This window comes from Macaca fascicularis, chromosome 16, assembly GCF_037993035.2.
Source record: "Macaca fascicularis isolate 582-1 chromosome 16, T2T-MFA8v1.1".
NCBI lineage: Eukaryota > Metazoa > Chordata > Mammalia > Primates > Cercopithecidae > Macaca > Macaca fascicularis.
The window spans coordinates 70,195,321-70,216,996 of record NC_088390.1 but is presented as its reverse complement, the minus strand read 5'-3'; the positions used below and the strand labels follow the sequence as shown (position 1 = coordinate 70,216,996).

Genomic DNA, 21,676 nt, shown 5'->3' with positions numbered 1-21,676 from the left:
TCCTTTCTATTCGAGAAGCAAGTAGCCACTGTCTTGTTAAACTGAGAGAGGGGCGAGGCATGGTAGCTCATGCCTGTAATCTCAACACTTTGGGAGGGTAAGGCAGGCAGATCACTTGAGCCCAAGAGTTTGAGATTGCACTACCAAACTCTAGCCTGGGTGATAGACTGAGTCCCTGGCTCAAAAAACAAAACAAAACAAAATGGAGAGAGACTGTGAGTCTAGTAAGTGCCTGGGAATTAGACTCTCCTTTCCTGATGCCAGCTTAGATTCAGAGCCTGGGACAGTTTTTCTTCAGTAGCGTTAGTTGCGCCCCTCCCCTCCTTCATTTACAACTTTTTCTAAATTGGTGGTTACCTGATGGTGCTCTAGGACCTGTTCATCTGTTCATAGTAGTTTGGTGGGTCTCAGCTGGCCTTTTCCTCCATCAACTATGTTTTCTTTCTTTCTTTTTTTATTTGAGACAAGGTCTGGCTCTGTTGCCTAGGCTGCAGTGCGGTGGTGCAATCACAGCTCACCACAGCCTCGACTTCTCCAGGCACAGGTGATTCTACCACTGAAGCTTCCAGAGTAGCTGGGACTAGAGGCGTGCACCACCATGCTCAACTAATTTTTTGTATGTTTAGTATAGATGGGGTTTCGCCATGTTGCCCAGGCTGGTCTTCAACTCTTGGGCTCAAGTGATCCACCGCCTCGCCTCCCAAAGTGCTGGGATTACAGGCGTGAGCCACCATGCCCGGCCATGTTTTCTTTTACAATAGAAACATAGTTTTGGGCTGGGCATGGTGGCTCATGCCTGTAATCCCAGCACTTTGGGAGGCCAAAGCAGGCCTAGGCAACATGGCGAAACCCTGTCTCTACAAAAAAATACAAAAAATTAGCTAGGTATGGTGACGTCCACCTGTGGTCGCAGCCACCAGCGAGGCTGAGGTGGGAGGATGACTTGAGCCTGGGAAGTTGAGGCTGCAGTGAGACAAGATCACACCACTGCACTCCAGCCTGGGTGACAGAGCAAGACCCTGTCTCAAAGAAAGAAAAAAGAAAAACATTTTTGGCCAGGTACAGTGGCTTGGTGGCTCACACCTGTAATCCTAGCACTTTGGGAGGCTGAGGCAGAAGGATTGCTTGAGCCCGGGAGTTTGAGACCAGCCTGGGCAACAACACAGTGAGACCTTGTCTCTCCAAATAACAACAACAAAATATTTTTTGTTTTCTTATCTTAAAGAGGAATTCTGTACGTTGACCCTTGAAATTGAGATAAGCTTGTAACTTCAGAAGTCTTCAGTCAAGAGTTTGCCTTCATCATCTCTGAGTCGGTGTGCTGGCACCCTCTGTTGTTGACAGTTTCCCTGTTTGGCAGAGGCAAAGCAGTGCTGGGTCCCTGCAGGGGCAGCAGGGCCTTGTTTTTCCTATGTTGACAGGCACCTGCTTAGGCTGCTCCTAGGACTCTGAGAACACCCAGAAAGTGCCAGGTCCCCCTATTGTCCATGCTGGCACCTTCGTGTTGAGCAGCATCCTTCAGGGCCATTTGGTTCTGACTTCAGCTTCATCATTGCTTCCAGGGTGAGCTGCATGTCTCCAAACTCTTCAACCATCCTAATATTGTGCCATATCGAGCCACTTTTATTGCAGACAATGAGCTGTGGGTTGTCACATCATTCATGGCATATGGTGAGTGGGAAAGGGTTCTTGGTAGAAAGGGGTTACTGGGACTCTGTTGTCAGATTGCCTGTTTTCCTCCTCCATTACCTTTCACTGCCTCCGTGCAATTCTTTTCTCCAGGTTCTGCAAAGGATCTCATCTGTACACACTTCATGGATGGCATGAATGAGCTGGCGATCGCTTACATTCTGCAGGGGGTCCTGAAGGCCCTCGACTACATCCACCACATGGGCTATGTACACAGGTGTGTTCTTAGGTGGCCTTTCCCATGATTAGAGTGGGTAGCTGTGCCCCTGAGCCTTCAGGTAAACAGGTGAAGTTTGACTAAAGTTAATGAAGCCAGAGTTTAAAATCAAGGATCTGGATTCTTGCTGAGGATCTCTTTGCTCTGAAAAGAAAAAGGGCCCAGCGTGGTGGCTCACACCTGTAATCCCAGCGCTTGGGAGGCCAAGGAGGGTGGATCACAAGGTCAGGAGTTCAAGACCAGCCTGGTCAACATAGTGAAACCCTGTCTCTACTAAAAATACAAAAATTAGCTGGGTGTGGTGGCACACGCTTGTAGTCCCAGCTACTAGGGAGGCTGAGGCAGGAGAATCGCTTGAACCCAGGAGGCGGAGGTTGCAGTGATTGGAGATCACACCATTATACTCCAGCCTAGGTGGCAGAGTGAGACTTTTATCTTAAAAAAAAAAAAAAAAAAAAAAGAAGGAGGATCTGGATTCTGACCTTGCCACTGACTTGGGGGATGGTCTAACAGGCTTCAGCCTGTTAATGCTGAAGCCACTGACTTTCTCTTTGCTGAGCAGCGTGGTCCTGAGTGTTGTGTGAGAGGAACATCTGATGTGGACCTTTGTACTCCACCCTCTGCCTCCTTCTTTCTGTGCCCCAGAGTCAGTCTTATGCTGAGAGACCAGGGTGAAGACAGATAGCTTAGTAGATGGTGTCAGGAGATCAGCTCATAATAGGGAAAATGGTAAAACTGGACCCCTACCTAACTCCTCACACAGAGGAGGACTCCAGCTGGATTAAAGGCTTCTATGTAAAACGTAAAACTACAGACTTAAATAGAAGGAAATGTGAGAAAATGTTTTTGTGACCTGAAGCATATAATAATTTCTCAACATTTTAGAAGCACAAAACATAAGACAAAAGATTGATGAATTTGATTAGATCAAGAAGATTTCTATCCAATGCAAGATACAGTGAAAAAGGTGAAGAAACAAGTGACAGACCAGATGATATGAGCTTTGTCAACACAGGAGATTAGTAACAGGGAAATCTTGCAAATCAACAAGAAATGGACAGCAAAGCAAGAAAAATGGGTCAAAGATCAGAAGTCTACAAAAGAGGAAACCCCAAGACAAGCCCATCATGGGAAGAGCCACTCAAATCTTCAATCAGAGAAAAGCAAATGAAAAACAAGATGTCACCTTATGCACATGAGCCTGGCAGCAGGTGGGAGGATGGGGGAGTCCCAGTGTGGCAAGGACAGGGAGCCTCCTGTCCAGGTGGTGGAAGATGGCTAGTGCTGCCAGTCAGGGTTGTGGAACCATCAATGCCACTTCTGGATGTACACCCTAAAGAAACCCTCATGCAGACCCATCAGGGGACATGTGTGGATGTCACCATTCACATGTGTGTTGGTTAGGGGTAGTGTGAGTGTTTGTCCCCAGAAGGGAGGCGGAGCTTCCAGTGAGCCGAGATCGCGCCACTGCACTCCAGCCTGGGTGACAGAGAGACGCCATCTCAAAAAAAAAAAAAAAAATTTAGCGGGGCGTGGTGGTGCATACCTGTAATCCCAGCTACTTGGATAGCTGAGGCATAGGGATTGCTTGAACCCAGGAGGCAGAGGTTGCGGTGTGCCTAGATTGAGCCACTGCACTCTAGCCTGGCAACAGAGTGAGACTCTATCTCAATAAAAACAAAAACATGGTTATGTATATGTAAAATACACATATACATGTATAACCCATGCACACAGGAGACAGCTGGCCGGGTGGAGCGTGTGAAGACCAAAAGTTTGTAGCAGGAGGGGCTCCTGCTCTCCATGACACCCTCCCTGCTTCCCCAGGAGTGTCAAAGCCAGCCACATCCTGATCTCTCTGGATGGGAAGGTCTACCTGTCTGGTTTGCGCAGCAACCTCAGCATGATAAGCCATGGGCAGCGGCAGCGAGTGGTCCACGATTTTCCAAAGTACAGTGTCAAGGTTCTGCCGTGGCTCAGCCCCGAGGTCCTCCAGCAGGTCTGTGCATGGGCCCAGAGGAGCTCCCCTACCCAACTCATGATTCCCAAGGGAGCGTTCAGGCATTGCCTGGGGTCGGGGGCTCTCAACCTCCCAGTGGGGTAAAGGGGTTCCTGGAGGTAGGGAGCCCTCAGCGTGGGCAGCGCCTGTCCATTGCAGATGGATGTGGTTCTTCCCAGGGGGTCCTAACCTCTACTGGATGCTATTTCAGCTCCCTTTAGGGACCCTTGGCACCCTATTAGAAGGGTGAGCATTTTGGAAATGTTTGCTGCTCTCTGGATCCCTGTGCTAAGCAGGAACCTAGGGCTGGCACTTGAGCTCCTTACAGAGCATCGCCAAACAGTTGCAGGTGGTAAAATAGCAGTTAGTCTTCAGTAGCACAGGCAAGGCGAGTCATTAGCAGCGGGTCCTGATTTGGAGACAGCCATCCTTTTCCTCTCCTAAGTTCTACCCTTTTTCTAAGAACAAAGACCAAATGGGGTCATCTGTGGCTTTTTGTTCCTGGCTTAGAATCTCCAGGGTTATGATGCCAAATCTGACATCTACAGTGTGGGAATCACAGCCTGTGAACTGGCAAACGGCCACGTCCCCTTTAAGGATATGCCTGCCACCCAGGTAAGCCTGCCACCCATTGGTTTCCTTCTTGCCTGCCTGCCTTCCACAGATGTTCATTGAGTGTCTCTCACACTCAGGACACAGACCAGGAATACTAAGATGAAAGACCCTGTCTTTTCCTTCAAGAAGTCCCACCCAGTGGGGGATGGTGGACTCACTCTTTGTTTACTTCCTGTGGCAAATGCGGTGGTAAGGGAGGCCAGCTTGGGGAGGCGATCCCAGGAACAGGGGTGCAAATGGAGGCCCACACGCTACATGTCTATTTAAAACATATACATTAAGCTAACCAGTTTTTATAAATGTATAAAATATGTTCTATCCTCCTACTTGGATAAATATACCTGGAAGGTCAGTTTCTAATTTAGAATTCCCACAGTTCTCAGAGTTCCATGCCAACCACATTTCAGCCAACACCTTTGGAACCCCCATTCTGTAAGTTCAGCTTCTGTTCATGCCCCTCCAGATGCCTGTCCTCTGGCCACCCTCGGATCCAAGGGTGCACAGTCAGTGGCACAGTCTACCCTTGGAAAAACAGACCCAGGGAAGAGGCTTATCCAAGCCTCATTAAATCCAGAAAATGGATTTGGGGTCATTTGGGCAAGGATTACCTGGGTCCCAGGTACTTGGAGTATGGCCTAGAACTGGGATGGGGCAGGGTGCAGGCTCTGAGTAAGCCACTCCGGAACCCACAGGCTGCTTGCCCGGTGGTAGGGGCAGCTGGATGGTGGCCAGAGTGCAGCTCCCCAGAGCAGGGGCCCAGGGAGGTCCTGGGAGGAGGCAGCCTTGAGTTGGAAGGCAGACAGCAGTCACCTGTGTGGAGGAGGAACTAGGACACTCTTCTCGGCAGACAGCAGAATGTGCAGAGACCCAGAGTCTAGAAAACACAGGACCTGGAGAACAGCAAGGAGGTGTAAATGGTGTAAATGGCCAAGGTGCAGTGCTTCTTGGGGGCCGCCAGGTGACAGGCTGCAGAAGGAAGCAAGGGTACATTGTGAAGGGCTTTGATGCCACTTCAGAGCACTGGTTCCTGTCCTAAAGCCTGTGGAGCAGCACTGAGGATTGTAAGCACAGAAGTGACAGCATAAGATAGCTCATTTACAGAGATCACCCCAGCAGATGGATTAGATCCAGTAGATCGGTTAGCAGGGTATGGAAGTCTGTGTGAGGAATCTAGGAGATCTCAGTAAAATAATTCAGTGACAGAGGATGCTCAGGAAAGAATTGAAAGGTGACTGGGCGTAAACAAGAGGTCCAGGCCTAGAAGCAGCGCCGTCCACTAGAATTTGCTGCAGGGAAGGAGGGCTTCTGTGGCTGCGCTGTCCAGCGTGGCGGCCATGAGACTGTGTGGCTGTCGAGCATTTAGAAGGTGACCAGTGAGACCGAGGGACTGAATTTTAAACCTCATTTAAATCGAAATAGCCACAAGTGGCTAGTGGCTCTCACATTAGTGCAGCTCTAGAGCAATTTCCAGGTTTCTGGCTTGGACAGCTTATGCGGTCATGAGGACTTCCACGAGGACAACAGTCCCCAGATGGGGCTGGTTTTATGTGTTGAGTTAGGGTACTTTGGAACAGCCACCCCAGCCTGGCCTCCCTTTGGGCATCTTGCTCCCGTGTGGCCTGCTGCAGTGACAGCCCAGGCTGTGGCACTGCAGGGACTGCCTCTCAGACCTCATTGGATCCGCCTGGGCATGGCAGACAGCTGCGCTTCAAAGCAGGTTCATCTGGCTGCTCCTCCCCTCTAGGGTGAGGACTCTACAGTAAAAGGAATTTGATGCCTTGTAAAGGGAGAGGAAACTGTGAGCCCTGCTTTCCAGCCATGGCAAAAAGCGGGTACTTTTGTGCAACCCCTCTCCTTTCACGTTGGCCTGGCTAGGGCGGACCTGCCATGCCAGTGACCAGCGTTTCTTTGGGAAAATTGGACTTACTCCACTTCCATCTTTTTCTGCTCTCAAATGATCACATTTGTATATTGGGAAAAGTGTATTTGTGAAGAGACTCAGGCCTTCCAGGGACCCCCCTCCAGCCCAGGTCCTGGTTCTGTCCTCCCCAGATGCTGCTAGAGAAACTAAACGGCACAGTGCCCTGCCTGTTGGATACCAGCACCATCCCTGCCGAGGAGCTGACCATGAGCCCTTCGCGCTCAGTGGCCAACTCTGGCCTGAGTGACAGCCTGACCACCAGCACCCCACGGCCCTCCAATGGCGACTCGCCTTCCCACCCCTACCACCGAACCTTCTCCCCCTACTTCCACCACTTTGTGGAGCAGTGCCTTCAGCGCAACCCGGATGCCAGGTATTCCTGCTGGCCTGGGTCTGGGCTTCGGGAGAGCAGAGGGTGCTCAGGAGGGTAAGGCCAGGGTGTGAAGGGATGCACCTCTCAAAGGTTCTGCAGGGGAATCTGGAGCTATATACAGGAGGGATCAGCTCCTGGGTGTGTCAGAGGCCAGCTTGGGGAGCTCTGGCTACTGTTTCCCATGAGCTGAGGGAGAGGGAGAGGGGACCGGAGGCTGAGGTATAAGTGGCAGGATTTCAGGAAGCTGGGGACACGGCAGTGACGCTGCGGTCTCTCCTCCCCTTTCCCTCCAGGCCCAGTGCCAGCACCCTCCTGAACCACTCTTTCTTCAAGCAGGTACCGTAGCCCCTTCGTTCTGGTTCTGGTTCTAGTCATTCTGGTTCTAACGATTCACAATCCCTTTAGCTTTCTTTCCCCTCCCTTTGAATGAGAGAAATTACCCTGCTTCCGAAGCCCCTGAAAGGCACTGCTCCTTCCTCTCGTAGAGTTGGCTCCGACAGCCCGTCTGCCACCAGGCCATGGGTCCTTGCCCCATGGTGTCCTGGGACCCAGAGCAACAGGATCTGTCACCCACCTCTCTCTTCTCCCCCAGATCAAGCGACGTGCCTCAGAGGCTTTGCCTGAATTGCTTCGTCCTGTCACCCCCATCACCAATTTTGAGAGCAGCCAGTCTCAGGACCATAGTGGAATCTTTGGCCTGGTAACAAACCTGGAAGAGCTGGAGGTGGATGATTGGGAGTTCTGAGCCTCTGCAAACTGTGCGCATTCTCCAGCCAGGGACGCAGAACCTTCCTGAGGGCTGGCCACATTCCCGCCCTCCTGGGCAGATTGGGTAGAAAGGACATTCTTCCAGGAAAGTTGGCTGCTGACTGATTGGGAAAGAAATCCTGGAGAGACACTTCACTGCTCCAAGGCTTTTGGGACACAAGGAAATCTCAACAAGCAGGGATCAAGAGGGTCCAAAGCCGACATTCCCAGTCCTATGAGCTCAGGTGACCTCCTCTACAGAAGGAAGAGATGCTGCTCTAGCTCTGGGAGCCGAATTCCAAGCCCAGGGTTTGACTTCTTAACCCTGAGGACCGCCACCTCTTCCCAATGCTTGCGACCAGCCTCATTCTACTTAACTTTGCTCTCAGATCCTATAGGTCAGTGAAAGGGCAAGTAGTAAGCTACCTGCCTCCCTTCCCCTAGACCTCTCCCTCATAATTCCAGAGAAGGGTATTTCTGTCTGTTTAAGCACGGACTAAGGCTGGGACAGTCCATCCTTATCCCTTTTCTGGCTTGGGCCCTGACACCTAAGTCTTTCCCACGGTTTATGTGTGTGCCTCATTCCTTTCCCACCAAGAATCTATCTTAGCACCTCCTGCCAGCTGCCCTGGTGCTTTCTCCAAGGGCCATCAGTGTCTTGCCTAGCTTGAGGGCTTAAGTCCTTATGCTGTGTTAGTTTCGTTATCAGAACAAATTAAAATTTCCAGAGACCCTGCTGGAGAATGGCATTGTGTCTGCATCAGCGCAGGGGCTACAGGCTGCTTCCTGGTGTGTGTGCTTGCAGGGATGGCCGTGCTGCCCCAGGTGAGAGTCGTCCCGCCATCCAAGAGCAGGCCCATGGGTGCTCACGGAAGCTCAGCAGTGACCTCTTTCATTAGATAGACCAGTTTATTTGAAAACCCATAACAGATCTGTCTCTTAACTAAAATTTTAAGACTATGAATTTTAGCCTGTGGCCATCAAACCACTTTGGAGCTAAAAATGTCCAAAGATTGAGATTGAGGCAGAGGATGCTGGCGGCCTTTGGCAGGAAAGGAGGTAGAAGGGTTTGTCTTGCAACCTGACCTGGGTGTCTCCTTACCCTGGGTGCTAGCACCCAAAGAGCAGGAAACCTAAGAACCAGCCCCGCCCGTCCCTGCCATCCTGGCTGGCGCCAGTGAGTGTGAGCAAGGGGGTGCAAATATGAGTCTCCCTGCAGTGCTTCCAGGGCACACGGCTTACCCTTCTCCCAGTCTCTCAGGGGGAAGGCCCTCCCCCAGCTCAGGCACCTCAAATGCCCTCTAACCTAAAGCTGCTCTGAACCGTCAGATGCCCTTGCTTTCCATTTCCTCCCCAATTTTAACAGCAGTTTAAAGAAGAAAAGTAAGCTTCTTTGGGCAGTGAGAGGCTAAGGTGAAGGGAATGACACCCACCTTGGGCTAGGATGGGGCCTGGGGTGAGTGAGTGAGTAGGGGGCCTCATTTCCGGTCCTCCTCCCCCTGCTTTAAACCTCAAATTCCCTTCGCCCTGCCCTGCCACCCCCCTACCCGACAGAGTCGCTCTGTCACCCAGGCTGGAGTGTACTGGCTTCATCTTGACTCACTGCAGCCTCCACCTCCCAGGTTCAAACAGTTCTCCTGCCTCAGCCTCCCAAGTAGCTAGGATTACAGGCACACACACCATGCCTGGATAATTTTCGTATTTTTAGTAGAGACGGGATTTCACCATGTTGGCCAGGCTGGTCTCGAACTTCTGACCTTGTGATCTGCCTGCCTCTGCCTCCCAAAGTGCTGGGACTAAAGGCGTGAGCCACCGCTGAGCCAAGTTCCCTTTTTTGTTTGTTTGTTTGTTTGTTTGTTTTAACGCTGGTTATCAGTTTCCTTTGCTTCCGGATGCCTTCTGCACCTTGCTCTCGGGGCATCCTCAATGCCCATCTGCAGCTTAGCCCACAGGCCCGTCCTGGGCAGGATGCTGGGGCCTCACTGTGCCCAGTGGCAGTGAGCCCTGCTCATGGTGCCCCCCGGTCTTCCTGTTTCTTGCATCAAGCAGCCCCTTTGGAGAATCGGACAGGTGTGGAAGCTTTCCCGAGAGGCAGCCACTTTAGAGGGTCTGACACTCCCCACTGGAGAGTCGGCCCACAGTGCAGGCAAAACGCAGATTTTCCTCTAGAGAGAACAGAAGGCTGGAGAGGAGACACGGAGCCGGTGCGTGGAGCCCGCCAGCCTGGGAAACAGCTGGGCGCTGGGGAAGCTGCAGCCTCCCTGCTCCCCTGCCAGGCATCGGGCGGGAGCTGTTCTGTTCCCTGTCAAGCGCGTGGGCCGCCAGTGCTATTCCTGCCACAGTGTGGGAAGGCTCTGGGCGCAGGGCTGTGCTTCCCGGAGCAGCTTCTAGCCTGATTTCAGGCCAAGCCACTCGGTCCCTGGTGCCCGGGAAGGCGCCGGCCTCGCCTTCTGTCTCTCGCCTGCTATGCCTCTGGCCTGCTGTGCGGCTGCAGGGAGGGAGCAGCTCTGCGGCCCGATCTCTGTCACCTCAGCTCTCTGGGCCGCGGCTTCCCCGTGAGAAATGAAGCGCGCTTGTTGGAGGGGCGGCCCCCAGGGGTCGCGGTTGCTGCCCACAGAATTCCGCCCCAGAAACACGTGAGGACTTGAAGCCTCAGGGGACGGGTGCTCCGGGAACCACGCATAGCGGCCTCCCCAGCCCGTCACAGGGTTGCAGAGGCGCCAAGGGCTGGTGGAGCCGCCGGGTCCTCGTGCAGGCTCCTCAGCGAGCCAGCGCCCCAGGCTCCCCGCAGCCTCGCGGCCGGGCCTGGGGACCGCGTGCCCGGGCGCTGCCTCCAGCCTCGTGGGCCGCAAGAGGGCGGGGGCGGCCCCTGGCGGCAGGAGGACTCGGCGGCCCGAGGGACCCTGGGCCAGGCTCCGGGGTCGCCCCGGCTGGGTCTCTGAGGCCCCAAAGCTCTGGGCGGGAATGGGGCGCCCGCGCCTGCGCGCGAGGCCACCCGGGGGAAACCGAAGCAGTGAATGGCCCAGGCCCAGCCCGGTTATCCCGGAGACAGGCCGGGAGTGCCCGGTGTCCTGCGACCGCAGCCGTCGCAGCCTGAACTCCTCCCCTCCCCGTGGGATGCGGAGCGCGGCCCTTCCATCCTGTCCCCGCCACCGTCGTTTCCCCATGCCGGGTCACCGTCGGGATGGACAGACGGCGCGGCCGGTGCCCAAGGCATGCGAGCGCGGGGCCCGCGGGGCGCTGAGGAGCCGGGAGCGCGGAGCCGGAGCTGGGGACAGACAAAGGCGGGGACGGCGGCGAGGGGAAGACAAAGCGCGGAGGGGGGTCGGCGGCGGCGCCCGGGCCCCGGAGGCGGCTCCGGGCGCGGCGGAGCCAATGGGCGGGCGCGGGGCGGGGGCCGGCGGGGGCGGCGCAGCGATAAGGCGGTGGCGGCGGCGGCCGCTCGGGGACCACTGGCAGCGGCGGTAGCTCGCGTCCGCGCCCTTATCGCACCCGTGTGCCCCCGGAGACAGATCCCGCCCCGCGGCCCAGGCCGGGCCTGGTGAGAGCCGCGGGGGGAGGGGCCGCGTCCGGCTCCGGAACCAGGGGAGGTGCCGAGGGGTGTGGGGTGAGGGCCACCCGTGGGGTCCCAGCGAGTCCGCGAGCCGCTCTGGCCCGGGGCGCACAGTCTCGAGTCCTCGCTTCAGGTCCGGCCCCCGGCTGGGCGGAGCCGAGACCCGCTGGCTGGGTTCGCGGCGTCGGGGTCTGGGGTCCGGTCCGCGCGGGGCCAGGTCCGGGACCGAGGGGCGGGGCGGGCGGGGACCTCGGGCGCTGTCCAGGGGCTGCCCAGCCGAGGCCTGGACGCCCGGGCGCGGCGCGGGGCAGTGAGGGCCGGGGTCAGGTCGGGGCAGCGGCTTCTCATCGCGGCCCCGCCTGTCCCGACCTCCCCTCACCCCAAGCGGGGTCCCCGCCCGCGGGGCGCACACGGCGGCTGCGCGGGAGCCCGCGGCCCCTCAGCTCCCGCTAACTTTGTTCTTCCGAGGGACGGTGCCACTCGGGACCCCGGCCTCTGGGGAGCAGGGGTGGGGGAGGTGGGGGAGGGGCGGAAGTGGCAAGACCAAGAGCAACAGGAAATGACTTAGGGAAAGTCCCAACCGCAATCCCCCCAGCCCCTGCCTGTCAACACCCCGCACCCTGCAGGCTGGGGCCGGACTGGCGGGGCCCTCCCGACTGACTTCCCCTTGCAGAACCCAGCGGGTGCCGCGTCTCCACCCGAGGCTTCCACCTCCAACAAGCCATGTTCCAGGCTGCAGGAGCCGCCCAGGCCACCCCCTCTCATGTAAGTGCCCGGCCGGGTGGGAGGACCCGCCAGACGGGAGCCTGGCCTGGGGAAAAGGGGAGAGGCTCCAGAGTTTGCCGGCCCCCTTTGCCCCCTGCGGCGCGTCCCTAGGCCTTGGGCTGATGGCTGCAGCCCTGGTCCAAGGCCTCCCGGAGCTGCTCCTGCCCTGACCGCCCCTCTCCCTCAGGATGCCAAAGGCGGCGGCAGCAGCACGGTGCAGCGCTCCAAGGTAGGGGCCTGGGGCCGGTGTGCGGGAGGAGGGGTGTGAGGGAGCGGGATGGGCACTGGGGCAGCACCTGGCTGAGCCTCCCGCACAGTCCTTCAGCCTGCGGGCCCAGGTGAAGGAGACCTGCGCCGCCTGCCAGAAGACCGTGTACCCCATGGAGCGGCTGGTGGCTGACAAGCTCATTTTCCACAACTCTTGCTTCTGCTGCAAGCACTGTCACACCAAGCTCAGGTGCGCCCCTGCCCTGCCCGCCCCCGCCTCGCCTGCCAACCCAGCCCCGACCTGGCCTGACCTGACGCCGTTTGGCTTCTGCAGCCTGGGCAGCTATGCCGCGCTGCACGGGGAGTTCTACTGCAAACCCCACTTCCAGCAGCTGTTTAAGAGCAAAGGCAACTACGACGAGGGGTTTGGCCGCAAGCAACACAAGGAGCTCTGGGCCCACAAGGAGGTGGACCCCGGCACCAAGACGGCCTGAGGCCTCTGCAACCTTCCACCCCCTCTGCGGAGGGCCTGGAGCCGGCAGGGGGAAGATGGGAAGGAGGTGGAGCTGGGCTTGCGTGGGGGCCAGGTGGGAAGGGGATGAGGCTTGCTCAGGCGGAGGGGCCCAGGGCAGGGCTCTGCTCCAGGATTCCTTTCTTCCTCCTCCTCCCGCAGCCGGTGAGGGTTTGGGAACCAGGATTGGGGTCTGCCCACCACCCTGCTTCCTGCTTCGTTCAGCCACCATCCCCACCTTACCCCAGGACCCCCTGGGAGGCTCCCAAGCCCAGCTTCCCTATCTAGGTGCCTTTTCTCCAGCAAGGAGTCAGCATGCCCCGCTCAGGGTCCCAAGCTCCCTCACTGCCACCGGAGACAGTGTGGCCCCCACATCTCCCCATCTACCTCTATCCTTAACCTGGTTCTGAGCCACGGAGACAGGGAGGAAGGAGCGCCACAGTGCCACCTGTTGGGCCTCATAAATGCCCCTGCAGCCCATGGGGGAGGGGATGGGGAAGTGGAGCCACCCTGCCTCTGCAGGGCAAGGCAGGGCCTGCCCCAGTGGGGCTTGGGACCATCTCGAACCACCAGCGTGGAGAAGCAGAAGCAAAAGCACTCACCAGGCTGCAGCCTCAGGCACTGGCAGGGGCTGGTGCGGCCCCACTCCCCTCCCCTACTCCCGTTTCTGCCCATCCTGACTGTTGTGACCAACCCCGTTTTAAACATGTTTCAATAGATGCAGATTCTCTATTGTGTGGCCTGCTGGGGGATTTGTCGCAGAAAGGGTGCAAACTCACCATGGGGAGGGCTTGCGGGGACAGGGCCAGCCCGGAGTACCTCGGCCCGGATGGGGGTAGGGGGCTAGAAGTGGGTGTCAGTTCCCTGACACACCATTGAAAAATGGGAGGGGTCCTCTTCACAGCCAGGGCTCCATGCTGTCACACCACAGTGGTTTTGAAACTGAAACTCCACGTCGCCCCTCAGTTTTGGGTTGGTTCAGACCCACCGACTTACCATATGCACCCCATTGTGAAGAGGCCTGAGCGCGGGAGGGCCAGGCTGCCAGTGGGTGATGGTGCCTGTCCTCGCTACACTTCAGTGCCTGGGGTGCGAGCTGCCATATTCCCTGGCTGGTTCCAGCTGTCTAGCTCCCTCCCTTCTTCCCAGCCCTTTGACCTGGAAGTCAGCGAAGAATGGCAGGAACCAGTAGACCCAGCAAGTGCTGCCCAAGGTTTTAGTGACCCCTGGATTGTCCCTCCTCATCATCCCCTTGCCTTTTCAAGCTCTGGGGAGGGGCAGTCACAGCTACTATCCCAGGAAGTCCAAAAAGAAACTACATATGCTCCTCTGAAAACCCAGGGACAATGAGGGATGAGTTCACAGCAGGGCAAAGCAGGCAAGCTGGGAGGACCTGAGGGCGCCCGTGGGACATAGGCAGGAAGTCTGGGTTGTCTCGCTCCAGATTCAACTTCCTGGTGTCTCCATACATGGGACTGATGAGAACAGAGACTCTTAGAGAGTTTGCTGCCACCACACCACACAACTGCCTGAGTTCCTAAGTGGCCTCCCCATGGAACAGGGCAGGGAGCTGGGCCACAGGCTCCGGTATCACATGAGCCACTGTGCTGAGGCAGGCACTGCTCCTCGAGGGAGCAGAGCAAATACTCAGCAGAGATGCTGCCCCAGGCCTGGGTCCTTCCAGGTGTGAAGCGAGTGGCTCAGAGCCTCTAGGGGCAGGCCAACTTCCTGCACCAGAGGTCTCAGATGGCAACGACGACTGTCTTGGTTCTGTTAAGCAACAGTAGCAGATGACCACAAGGGGGTACTAGAGAGGTGGCTCTTGGAGGCACCTGACCCCTGCCCTGCAAAGGTGGGACTGAAGAAAGTCCTCTGGGGCAGGAAGACCCTATCAAATGTCATGAAGGCTCCGGGAACCCAGCCACTGGTGACATTCAGGTCATGAGGGCCAACAGTGCCACCTTGACAAATCAGCCCTGTTGGGACCACCCCAGTGGAGCTCCTGGAGGGGCAAGTGGAGGAAAGGGGAAGATACCTCTGGGCTGACGGTGGTACCAGCCAGGTCACCCCAGGACCCCTCTACTTGGAATCAATTTCTCTTCTGCTTGAGAGGCCCAAGCTTGTTGCCAGGCACCATACCTGGCCCCCGCCAGACACAAACCTACCTCCACCTCCCACAACCAAAAGTACTGCCACAGGACCCCTCTGATATAAATGATCCCTTTTATTGTAAGTAATGCGCAACACTGGCCTGGCTTTGCACTGCAAGCCCTCGGTCAAGATATAGTCAAATAACTATGGCTGCAGGTTCCACAGTTCCACAATAACCATGGCTACACGATCCACAATTCAAACAGACACAGAGCTGGGGTGCACAGGAGGGGCAGGAGGGCGGCAGAGTGCGGACTGTCCCCAGCCCTGGCCTCTCCATGTGGAGTTGACCCAGGCAGACACACCCCATGGAATGATGAGAGTGATGGCATGGCCCCTTCCCACAGCAAGCCTAGGGCTGCCAGGAAACTGCCCTTCAGAACCTTTGGGCCCAGGTCACCCTGAAGCCCCACAACTTTTTATCTGGATTAGTTATTAAAAAACAATAAATTAAAATTAAGCAACAACTTGGTCCTGAGGATGCTGAGCCAGCATGTCCACAGTTTTTGGCACAAAAAAATTAGGATCTGTTTTGCTTTTTTGGAGTGCAGGGTTTGTTGGCTTGTCTTCATTTTCAAAACACATTCCCAGTGAGGTAAGACCCCAGGGGGTAGAGCTCTGTAAGAGCCTGAACCTGGGACACAGTCGAGTCAGCCAGCACCATGCTCTGTATCCTCTTGGGGAACAGGGACTAGGGATGGGGGTGCGGGCCAGGAAGAGTGTGCAGCCAGCAGGATGGGGTCGTGGAGAGGCCGAGCTGCCACACAGCAGCTTTGGTCGAGATGAGGGCCAGGCCCCACCCTGGGCAAGGGCCGAGGTGGAAGCAGGAGCCTGTGCTGTCTTCAGAGGGCAGTGTGGGGTACAGGGGCTGATAGATGCCCTGGGGGAAAAGGGATGGACACAGGAGGGTCCAGGCCCAACTGGCGCATGCGACACACATTTCTGCAAAACCAGCTGCTTTCATTTTCTCTTCTCTCTCTCGAGGCGTCCATCACCTGTAACAGTCTAGAATTGATATATATAAAAACCATCAAATATGATCTGAGATATAAATTAACAAGTACAAGGCCTCACATTACATGATGTGAAAAGGCTAAAAACAGCGATAGAAACTACATTCATAAAAGTGCATCGTCAACATACAACGAAGGCTTTGGCTTGTTCTGTGCCCGTGGGGATATAGGCATGGCTGGCAGGGCTGCCTGGCACTAATCCCCAGCTCCCTGGAGACGCCCATCCCTGGGCACTGGCTTTTTTTTTTTTCCTTTAATGACAACTCCCAAGGAAACTGGGTGTTGAGAGGGAGGAGCTCTAGCAATAGGCACATTTTGGAGGGGAGGGGCCGGAAGAAAGGACCAGCACCCAGGCTGAGGTAAATACGGCCAACTCTAAGCTGCTTGGAGATGCTGTTTCCCCAACCCCTGCTGCCGTTCCCCCTCCAGGGGAGGAGCTACAAGGGAAAGGGGCTGAGACCTCAAGGGGATGGGCAAGGCTGGCTATGGAAGAAGAGAGCTGGCGGTTTTGGACACAGCTGGTGGTAGCACATGGGCTTTCCCTTCTACCAGATGGAGTGGGCTCTGGCCTAGCAGGTCACGACTGAGACAGCCTGAGACACCTCCTCGGGATCTCTGGGATCAGGGCACCAGCCGGGCCAGATGCCCCCACTGTGTTGTCCATCTCCCCTTCTGCTCCAGTGGGGGAACAAAGACTGGGCCAGGAGCACAAAGGCCACAACCTTCAGCTCTTTCCAATGCAGCCTAGGCCCAAGCCCACAGCAGGGGTATTCAGAACCCAGAGGGCACACACAGTCTCCAGTTTAGAAACTGGGTACAGCGTAAGAGTGACTCCGACTTGTAAAACAGAGACAACTGCATTGACAAAACTGGATCCCCCCTCAGTGGCAGCAGTTCCACATTGCGGGCCCCTGCCTGGGAGAGGCAGGGTCATGCCACAAGCAGGACAGGCTCCTCCTTCCCTGAATAAGGCAGCATGACATTTGCTTCATTCATCTTTGGTAAAGGACAGGACTGGCAGAGCCAACCTGGGCTCTAGGGGGCGGCAGCCTGGGCCTCTGCCTGCCACTGCTAGCGAGTGCTGGCCTTTCCCTCAGGCTTTTGGGAGCTCATCCAGCCCAGAGACGCCCCGGTGGTCTCCAGACATTGGAAGGAAAAACAAAATAACACTTTGAATGAAAATAACACTCTTCATACCCTGGCATCAGTCCCGTGCCCCCAGACCCTCTGGGCTTCGGTGCCGATTGCAGTGTCAGGACACATCCCCGAGGGTGGGGCCCATGGCGGCCTTGCACACTGTTTCCAGCCCCTACCCCTCCACGCTGAGCTCAGGACACTGGAGCTCCTGGATCTGACAGGCTGGGGGCTCGCAGTCCTGAGGCTGCAGCCACCCCACCCCGGCTCTGAGCCCCAGTGGCGGAAGGGGCACAGACCGACAATGGCTGGGCTGCCACTCCATGGTCCACAGCCTTGCCTGGGAGAAGCAGCAACTTCACTGAGCCCTGCAGCAGCCCCCTGCCATGCAGCAAAGGGCAACCGGCAGCTGCGTGGCCATGAGAGCTCAGTACATGAGCTGTGCAAAGTGGTGTGTGAGCAGCTCCTCAGCTGAAGGTCTCTGGCGAGCCTCCACAAAAATGCGCCTCAGGAAGTCCCGGCCATGTTCAGAGATGTGGGAGGGCAGCTGAGGATTGGTGGGCTGGGTGGCAATCTTGAAGATGGCGGCCATAGCTTCATACTCTGCCCATGGTGGTTTCTCTGTCAGCATCTCCACCACAGTGCAGCCCAGGCTCCTGGAAAGAGAACCCTGTGTCACCCCTCAGCCAGCCCTAGACTCCCAGCTGTCCTGCCCACCACTGCAGAAGGAGGCGCCTTTCTCAGAGCATGATGAGGTGCAAGACAGGCCAAGCTGACGGATACCTTAGCTTGGATCCCTGTCCACCTGGGCTTCGTGGACCTACACTCACCACACACCTGGGCACTTCTTGAAACTGGGAAAAAGAGAATCACAGCCTTGATAGAAAGAACTCTACAATAACTGTATTAGCTACCCACAGCTGCTCTAACAAATGACCACAAACTTAAGAGGCAGGAGAACAACAGAAATGCATCATCTTACAGTTCTGAAGGTCAGAGGTCTAAAATCAGTCTCACAGGACTAAAGTCAAGGTGGCGGCAGGGCTGGTTCCTGTCGGAGGCTCTGAGGAGAGAATCTGTTTCCTTGCCTTTCCTGGGTTCTAGAGGCTACCTGCATTTCGTAGCCCATGGTCCCCTCCTTGTATTACTCCAACCTCTTGCTTCCATCGTCTCACCTCCTATTAGCCACTCTGACCTCCTGAGACCCTTCTATAAGGACCCTTAATCCAGGATAATCCACCCATCTCAAAACCCTTAACCTAATCCTATCTGCAAAGGCCCTTTGCTATATACAATCACATTTACAGATCCAGGGATTAGGCAGTGGACATCTTTGCGGGGACATTATTCAGCCCACCACAATAGCTTTCCAAGGGGAGAAGCTCTCATGACTTAGGGGCCATTTCAGGGGATAGACACAAGGTTATGTCGAGCAAGTGCAAACTGTCTTGAGTGCTAGGAGAAGGGACAGAAACCTGCTCCTGTTGAGAGACTGGTTCAGGCCTTCAGAGTGGATCCTGCTTCCTTAAGAGATTTAGCAAACATAAGGGATGTTTTCCATGGCCTAAGTTCCCAGCTCTAATGGAGTGTGCTTTGATCTGGGGTAAAAACACCAGCCATCTGGTGTGTGTGCTACTGCACCGAACAATACCCTTGCACACACTGCAGCCTGGGCCCTGGGCGCATTCCCTCCTGCCACGCCACAAAGTCCCCAGGGTGTGTTCCTAATGGAGGGCCACTACGGCCTGGGTGGGAGAAGGGGTTCTGCATGTCCCAGTGCTCACCACACGTCTGCTTTCCTTCCATAGCCCTCGCCGCTGATCACCTCAGGGCTCATCCAGTAGGGTGTGCCAGTGACGGAGCGCATGCCCGTCCCCGACATACAGATCGTCTGCAGGCGTTTGCTGGCCCCAAAGTCCCCCAGCTTTACATTCCCAGCAGAGTCTCGGAGGATGTTGGCTCCTGAGGCATGAAAGGGCAGAGGCTGCAACCCTGGACCCTCTTGCATTTTCTCCCATCCTCTCCACCCCCAGGTCACTGAGAGCTGGTAGAGAGGGCGGGGCTACCACTGAATTAGACATGAACTGCAAGGGGCAAAGGATTTAATGAAGGGGAATCTCAGATCTACCACACAAATGACCATCTCCATGGTCAACATGTAAAGGCAATATTTTCCCATATTGCTCAACCAATCTTCTCACCAGTTCCTCAAGGAAACAACTGGGGTCCCACTTTTCATCAAGTTCAGAATGGTTAAGTGATTGGCCCCTGCAGGCACTCAATGGCAGACTTGAACCCAGGTCCTGGGGACTCCACACATCCTGGCCCTGCTCACCCTTAATGTCCCGGTGAACGATCATGTTGCTGTGCAGGTAGGACATGCCCTCCAGGATCTGCCGCGTGTACTTTCGGGTCACGCTCTCTGTCAGAGCACCATAAGCCTTCAACTGGTCTTTCACCGAGCCCTGGCAGCCACAAGGAGTCAGAGGAGTCCCCTCAAGACAGGGCTAGTGGAGGGGCAAGCCCATTCCAGCCCCCAGTATGGCAGCAAAGGAGTGATTTGTTCAATTCCTATTTGGCTGTGCAGGGCATTTTGCCAGGAGCTGTCAGGCACTTTGGAAAAGAGAGTACCACAACTCCTTCCCAAGCAGCGCGCCACCCAAATCCAGGAGCTCCAGCTGAAGGCTGCATTTACTGGACAGTGGGCCAGCCCTGCATGCCTCAGGGGAGGGCTGGACCTAGGACAGCTGTCATCTCATACTCCCACTGCAGCCTGAGACGGGGCCCTCCTGACTCCAAGTCCCACCATCACCTCACTTTGCTCCTCTGGGCCTCTGGAGCCTCAGGTGTTCAAACTCCTATCCAAAGTGACCCCTATCCTGCAGGCCCCAGCCCCCAGGTCAGGCCCTATTTTGTGTGTGTCTCACATGCATTCAAGGGGCACGTACCCCTGGCATGTACTCCATGAAGATGGTCAGGGTCTTCTCAGCACGGTCCCGCAGACAGCCATAGTACTGCACGATGCGCTCATGCTGCAAGTTCTTTAGCAACTGGATCTCGCACTCCAGAGCACTCACCTCCTAGGGGAGGGGTCAGTGGTCGCCTCAGCTCTCAGGGCCCCAGTTCTGCCCGCTTGGGTTCAGCTCAGCTTGCCCTAGTTAGTGGCCTCACAGGGGTCTGCCTTGGGAACTGCAGCTGGAGAAAACGGGGACTCTCTTAACTGTCTAGCCCTCGGCCACAATGCTGGGCAGGCCTTGGGATGGTGGCACTCCCATGGGTGGAAGGAAGCAGGGAGGTGGGAGAAGGGGCTGTGGGTGCTTAGTTAAGGTAACTGCTGTTTGTCCACTCAACTTGAAGTGTCAGCCACGCTGAAAGCTGAACTGCAAAGCCAGGCCATATGATTCCTCCTTTAGAGCTGGACCAAGTGAAGGAGCCCCGCAGCTCCTTCCTGGGCTGAGGGCTGGGGAGAGATACTTGTCTGGGGGAGGGCAGGGAGTCCCCTTTGTGGCACAGGTCATCACCTCTCAGTTTGGGTTACTTGGTACTTTGGCATCAGCTTAGTTCCTTGTACCTGATCCCTCCCACCAGGTGCTTGGTGCTCTTCAGACCACAGTCCTTTCACCCTGTGGCTGGTGCCAGGATGGACAGAAAGGGAGTTTGGGAAGAATGACAGAGGAAGCAACCTACAGCATCTCAAGCAACTACTCTGTGTGGTGAGACAGGCATTTCTGTTGAAAGGAGGGAACTGGAAGTCAGACCATGGGGAAAGTGTACCTTGCTTGTCTCAGGACTGTCTGGGTCAAACTGGACCTGCTTGGAAGCAAGTTCACGTCCCGTGTCCACGTCATAGCACAAATAGACCCTGCCGAAGGCACCCTGGCCCAGGAGCTTTCCCCGGCGCCAATTGATGGGGGCACTGGGAGCTACAGGAGAGCAGAAGGAAAGAGTTACTTTGTGTACATTATTTATGAATATCCCCTTCATTCTCCAGGAACAGGGCCTCTGGCTCAGGCTCCCCCTCACCCAGCACCATCACATCTTCTCTTAGAAGAGCATCTCCACCACAATCTAGAGCAAGCCCAGAGCCCTAGTCACTCGGACCTGAAGTCAGAGTCTTAAGAAGCAGAGGATTGGCTGAAGTCATGATTAAATGCTCTTCTGCATTGATAAATACATTTCCTTCCAAAGCCCCTAAATATCTTAATATGGCAGGGATGAAGGGTGTCCTCTTCCCTAGTTTAAACATGGAAAAACTAAAGATCAGAGAGGAGAAGAGGCTCATCACACAACAGTGGAGCCAGGCTTCAGGCACTCCAAGGCTTATCCCGTGTGGTGCATGTGGGCCAAAGCCACCACCTGCTGAGCCTAAGGGTCCAAGGGGCCCAGCTGTTATGCCCCTGTAGCTTGTCTGAGACCGCCTTGGCAGTCTCCTCCTAGCCAGGGACAGCTCCTCACACTTGGTTGGCACATTCCTCTCCTGCACAGAGAGGGCATTCTCGCTGTCTGCACTCCGCAGGCGCCCACGGGGGTCCAGGTATTGCACAGCCAGACCCATGTTCTCGCCATTTGTGCTCAGGGAGCGGCTGGAGGGCACCAGGGTGAACAAGTTGCCTTGATGACGCCGTATTCGGGGAAATGTTCTTCTGCCTGAAAGGGTGCAAGGGCCAGAGTAGAGCAAGTCACACCCCGGGCTACAAGGCTGAATGTACAAACCAGGTCTGAGCCAGAAGTGATAGATAATACCAGCTCCAGCCCATCCTGTCTGCCCTCCCACCTGACTC

At 56.0% G+C, this 21,676-nt stretch overlaps 5 protein-coding genes across 54 annotated transcripts in view; 2 read left to right on the top strand and 3 right to left on the bottom strand.

Annotated features, from left to right (window-relative positions):
- STRADA (STE20 related adaptor alpha) overlaps positions 1-8,297 on the top strand; it is a 39,109-nt gene extending 30,812 nt beyond the window's left edge. For 24 of the 37 annotated variants that reach the window (XM_074020079.1, XM_045375815.2, XM_074020083.1 and 21 more), the window contains 7 exons: positions 1,563-1,671; positions 1,783-1,906; positions 3,734-3,905; positions 4,416-4,520; positions 6,573-6,814; positions 7,108-7,150; positions 7,407-8,297. In XM_074020079.1, coding sequence (XP_073876180.1) covers positions 1,563-1,671; positions 1,783-1,906; positions 3,734-3,905; positions 4,416-4,520; positions 6,573-6,814; positions 7,108-7,150; positions 7,407-7,559 — 948 coding nt within the window. In that variant the 3' untranslated portion in view covers positions 7,560-8,297. The remainder of the gene's footprint in view (positions 1-1,562; positions 1,672-1,782; positions 1,907-3,733; positions 3,906-4,415; positions 4,521-6,572; positions 6,815-7,107; positions 7,151-7,406) is intronic. The other 13 variants (XM_074020088.1, XM_074020090.1, XM_074020092.1 and 10 more) reach the window with 2 other exon arrangements.
- Positions 8,298-8,456: 159 nt separating this feature from the next.
- LOC135967738 (uncharacterized) lies at positions 8,457-10,841 on the bottom strand. The gene has a single exon (XM_065531844.2). The coding sequence runs from the start codon at positions 10,726-10,728 to the stop codon at positions 9,949-9,951; it is 780 nt and encodes a 259-aa protein (XP_065387916.1). The 5' UTR covers positions 10,729-10,841; the 3' UTR covers positions 8,457-9,948.
- LOC141408733 (uncharacterized) lies at positions 9,858-11,839 on the bottom strand. The gene is made up of 2 exons (XM_074018138.1): positions 11,734-11,839; positions 9,858-11,531 (listed from the first exon to the last, which is right to left on the bottom strand). The coding sequence occupies exons 1-2, from the start codon at positions 11,837-11,839 to the stop codon at positions 10,735-10,737; spliced, it is 903 nt and encodes a 300-aa protein (XP_073874239.1). The 3' UTR covers positions 9,858-10,734.
- Positions 9,972-13,329, top strand: LIMD2 (LIM domain containing 2). Of its 7 annotated transcripts, none has more exons than XM_074020095.1 (5): positions 9,972-10,116; positions 11,788-11,879; positions 12,067-12,108; positions 12,197-12,336; positions 12,421-13,329. In XM_074020095.1, the coding sequence occupies exons 2-5, from the start codon at positions 11,838-11,840 to the stop codon at positions 12,578-12,580; spliced, it is 384 nt and encodes a 127-aa protein (XP_073876196.1). In that variant the 5' UTR covers positions 9,972-10,116; positions 11,788-11,837; the 3' UTR covers positions 12,581-13,329. The 7 variants fall into 7 exon arrangements, with proteins under 7 accessions (XP_073876196.1, XP_045231766.1, XP_045231761.1 ...); XM_045375831.2 differs by having other exon boundaries at positions 9,972-10,197; XM_045375826.2 differs by lacking the exon at positions 9,972-10,116 and adding an exon at positions 11,008-11,102.
- A 1,477-nt stretch (positions 13,330-14,806) lies between these two features.
- Positions 14,807-21,676, bottom strand: part of MAP3K3 (mitogen-activated protein kinase kinase kinase 3) — a 75,485-nt gene continuing 68,615 nt past the window's right edge. For 7 of the 8 annotated variants that reach the window (XM_005584643.5, XM_015438698.4, XM_005584644.5 and 4 more), the window contains 6 exons: positions 21,351-21,542; positions 20,670-20,818; positions 19,844-19,975; positions 19,231-19,360; positions 18,680-18,857; positions 14,807-17,551 (listed from right to left, as the gene is read on the bottom strand). In XM_005584643.5, the coding sequence (XP_005584700.1) occupies positions 17,323-17,551; positions 18,680-18,857; positions 19,231-19,360; positions 19,844-19,975; positions 20,670-20,818; positions 21,351-21,542 (1,010 nt within the window). In that variant the 3' untranslated portion in view covers positions 14,807-17,322. Of the gene's footprint in view, positions 17,552-18,679; positions 18,858-19,230; positions 19,361-19,843; positions 20,091-20,669; positions 20,819-21,350; positions 21,543-21,676 lie in introns of all 8 variants that reach the window. The other variant, XR_012426010.1, reaches the window with a different exon arrangement.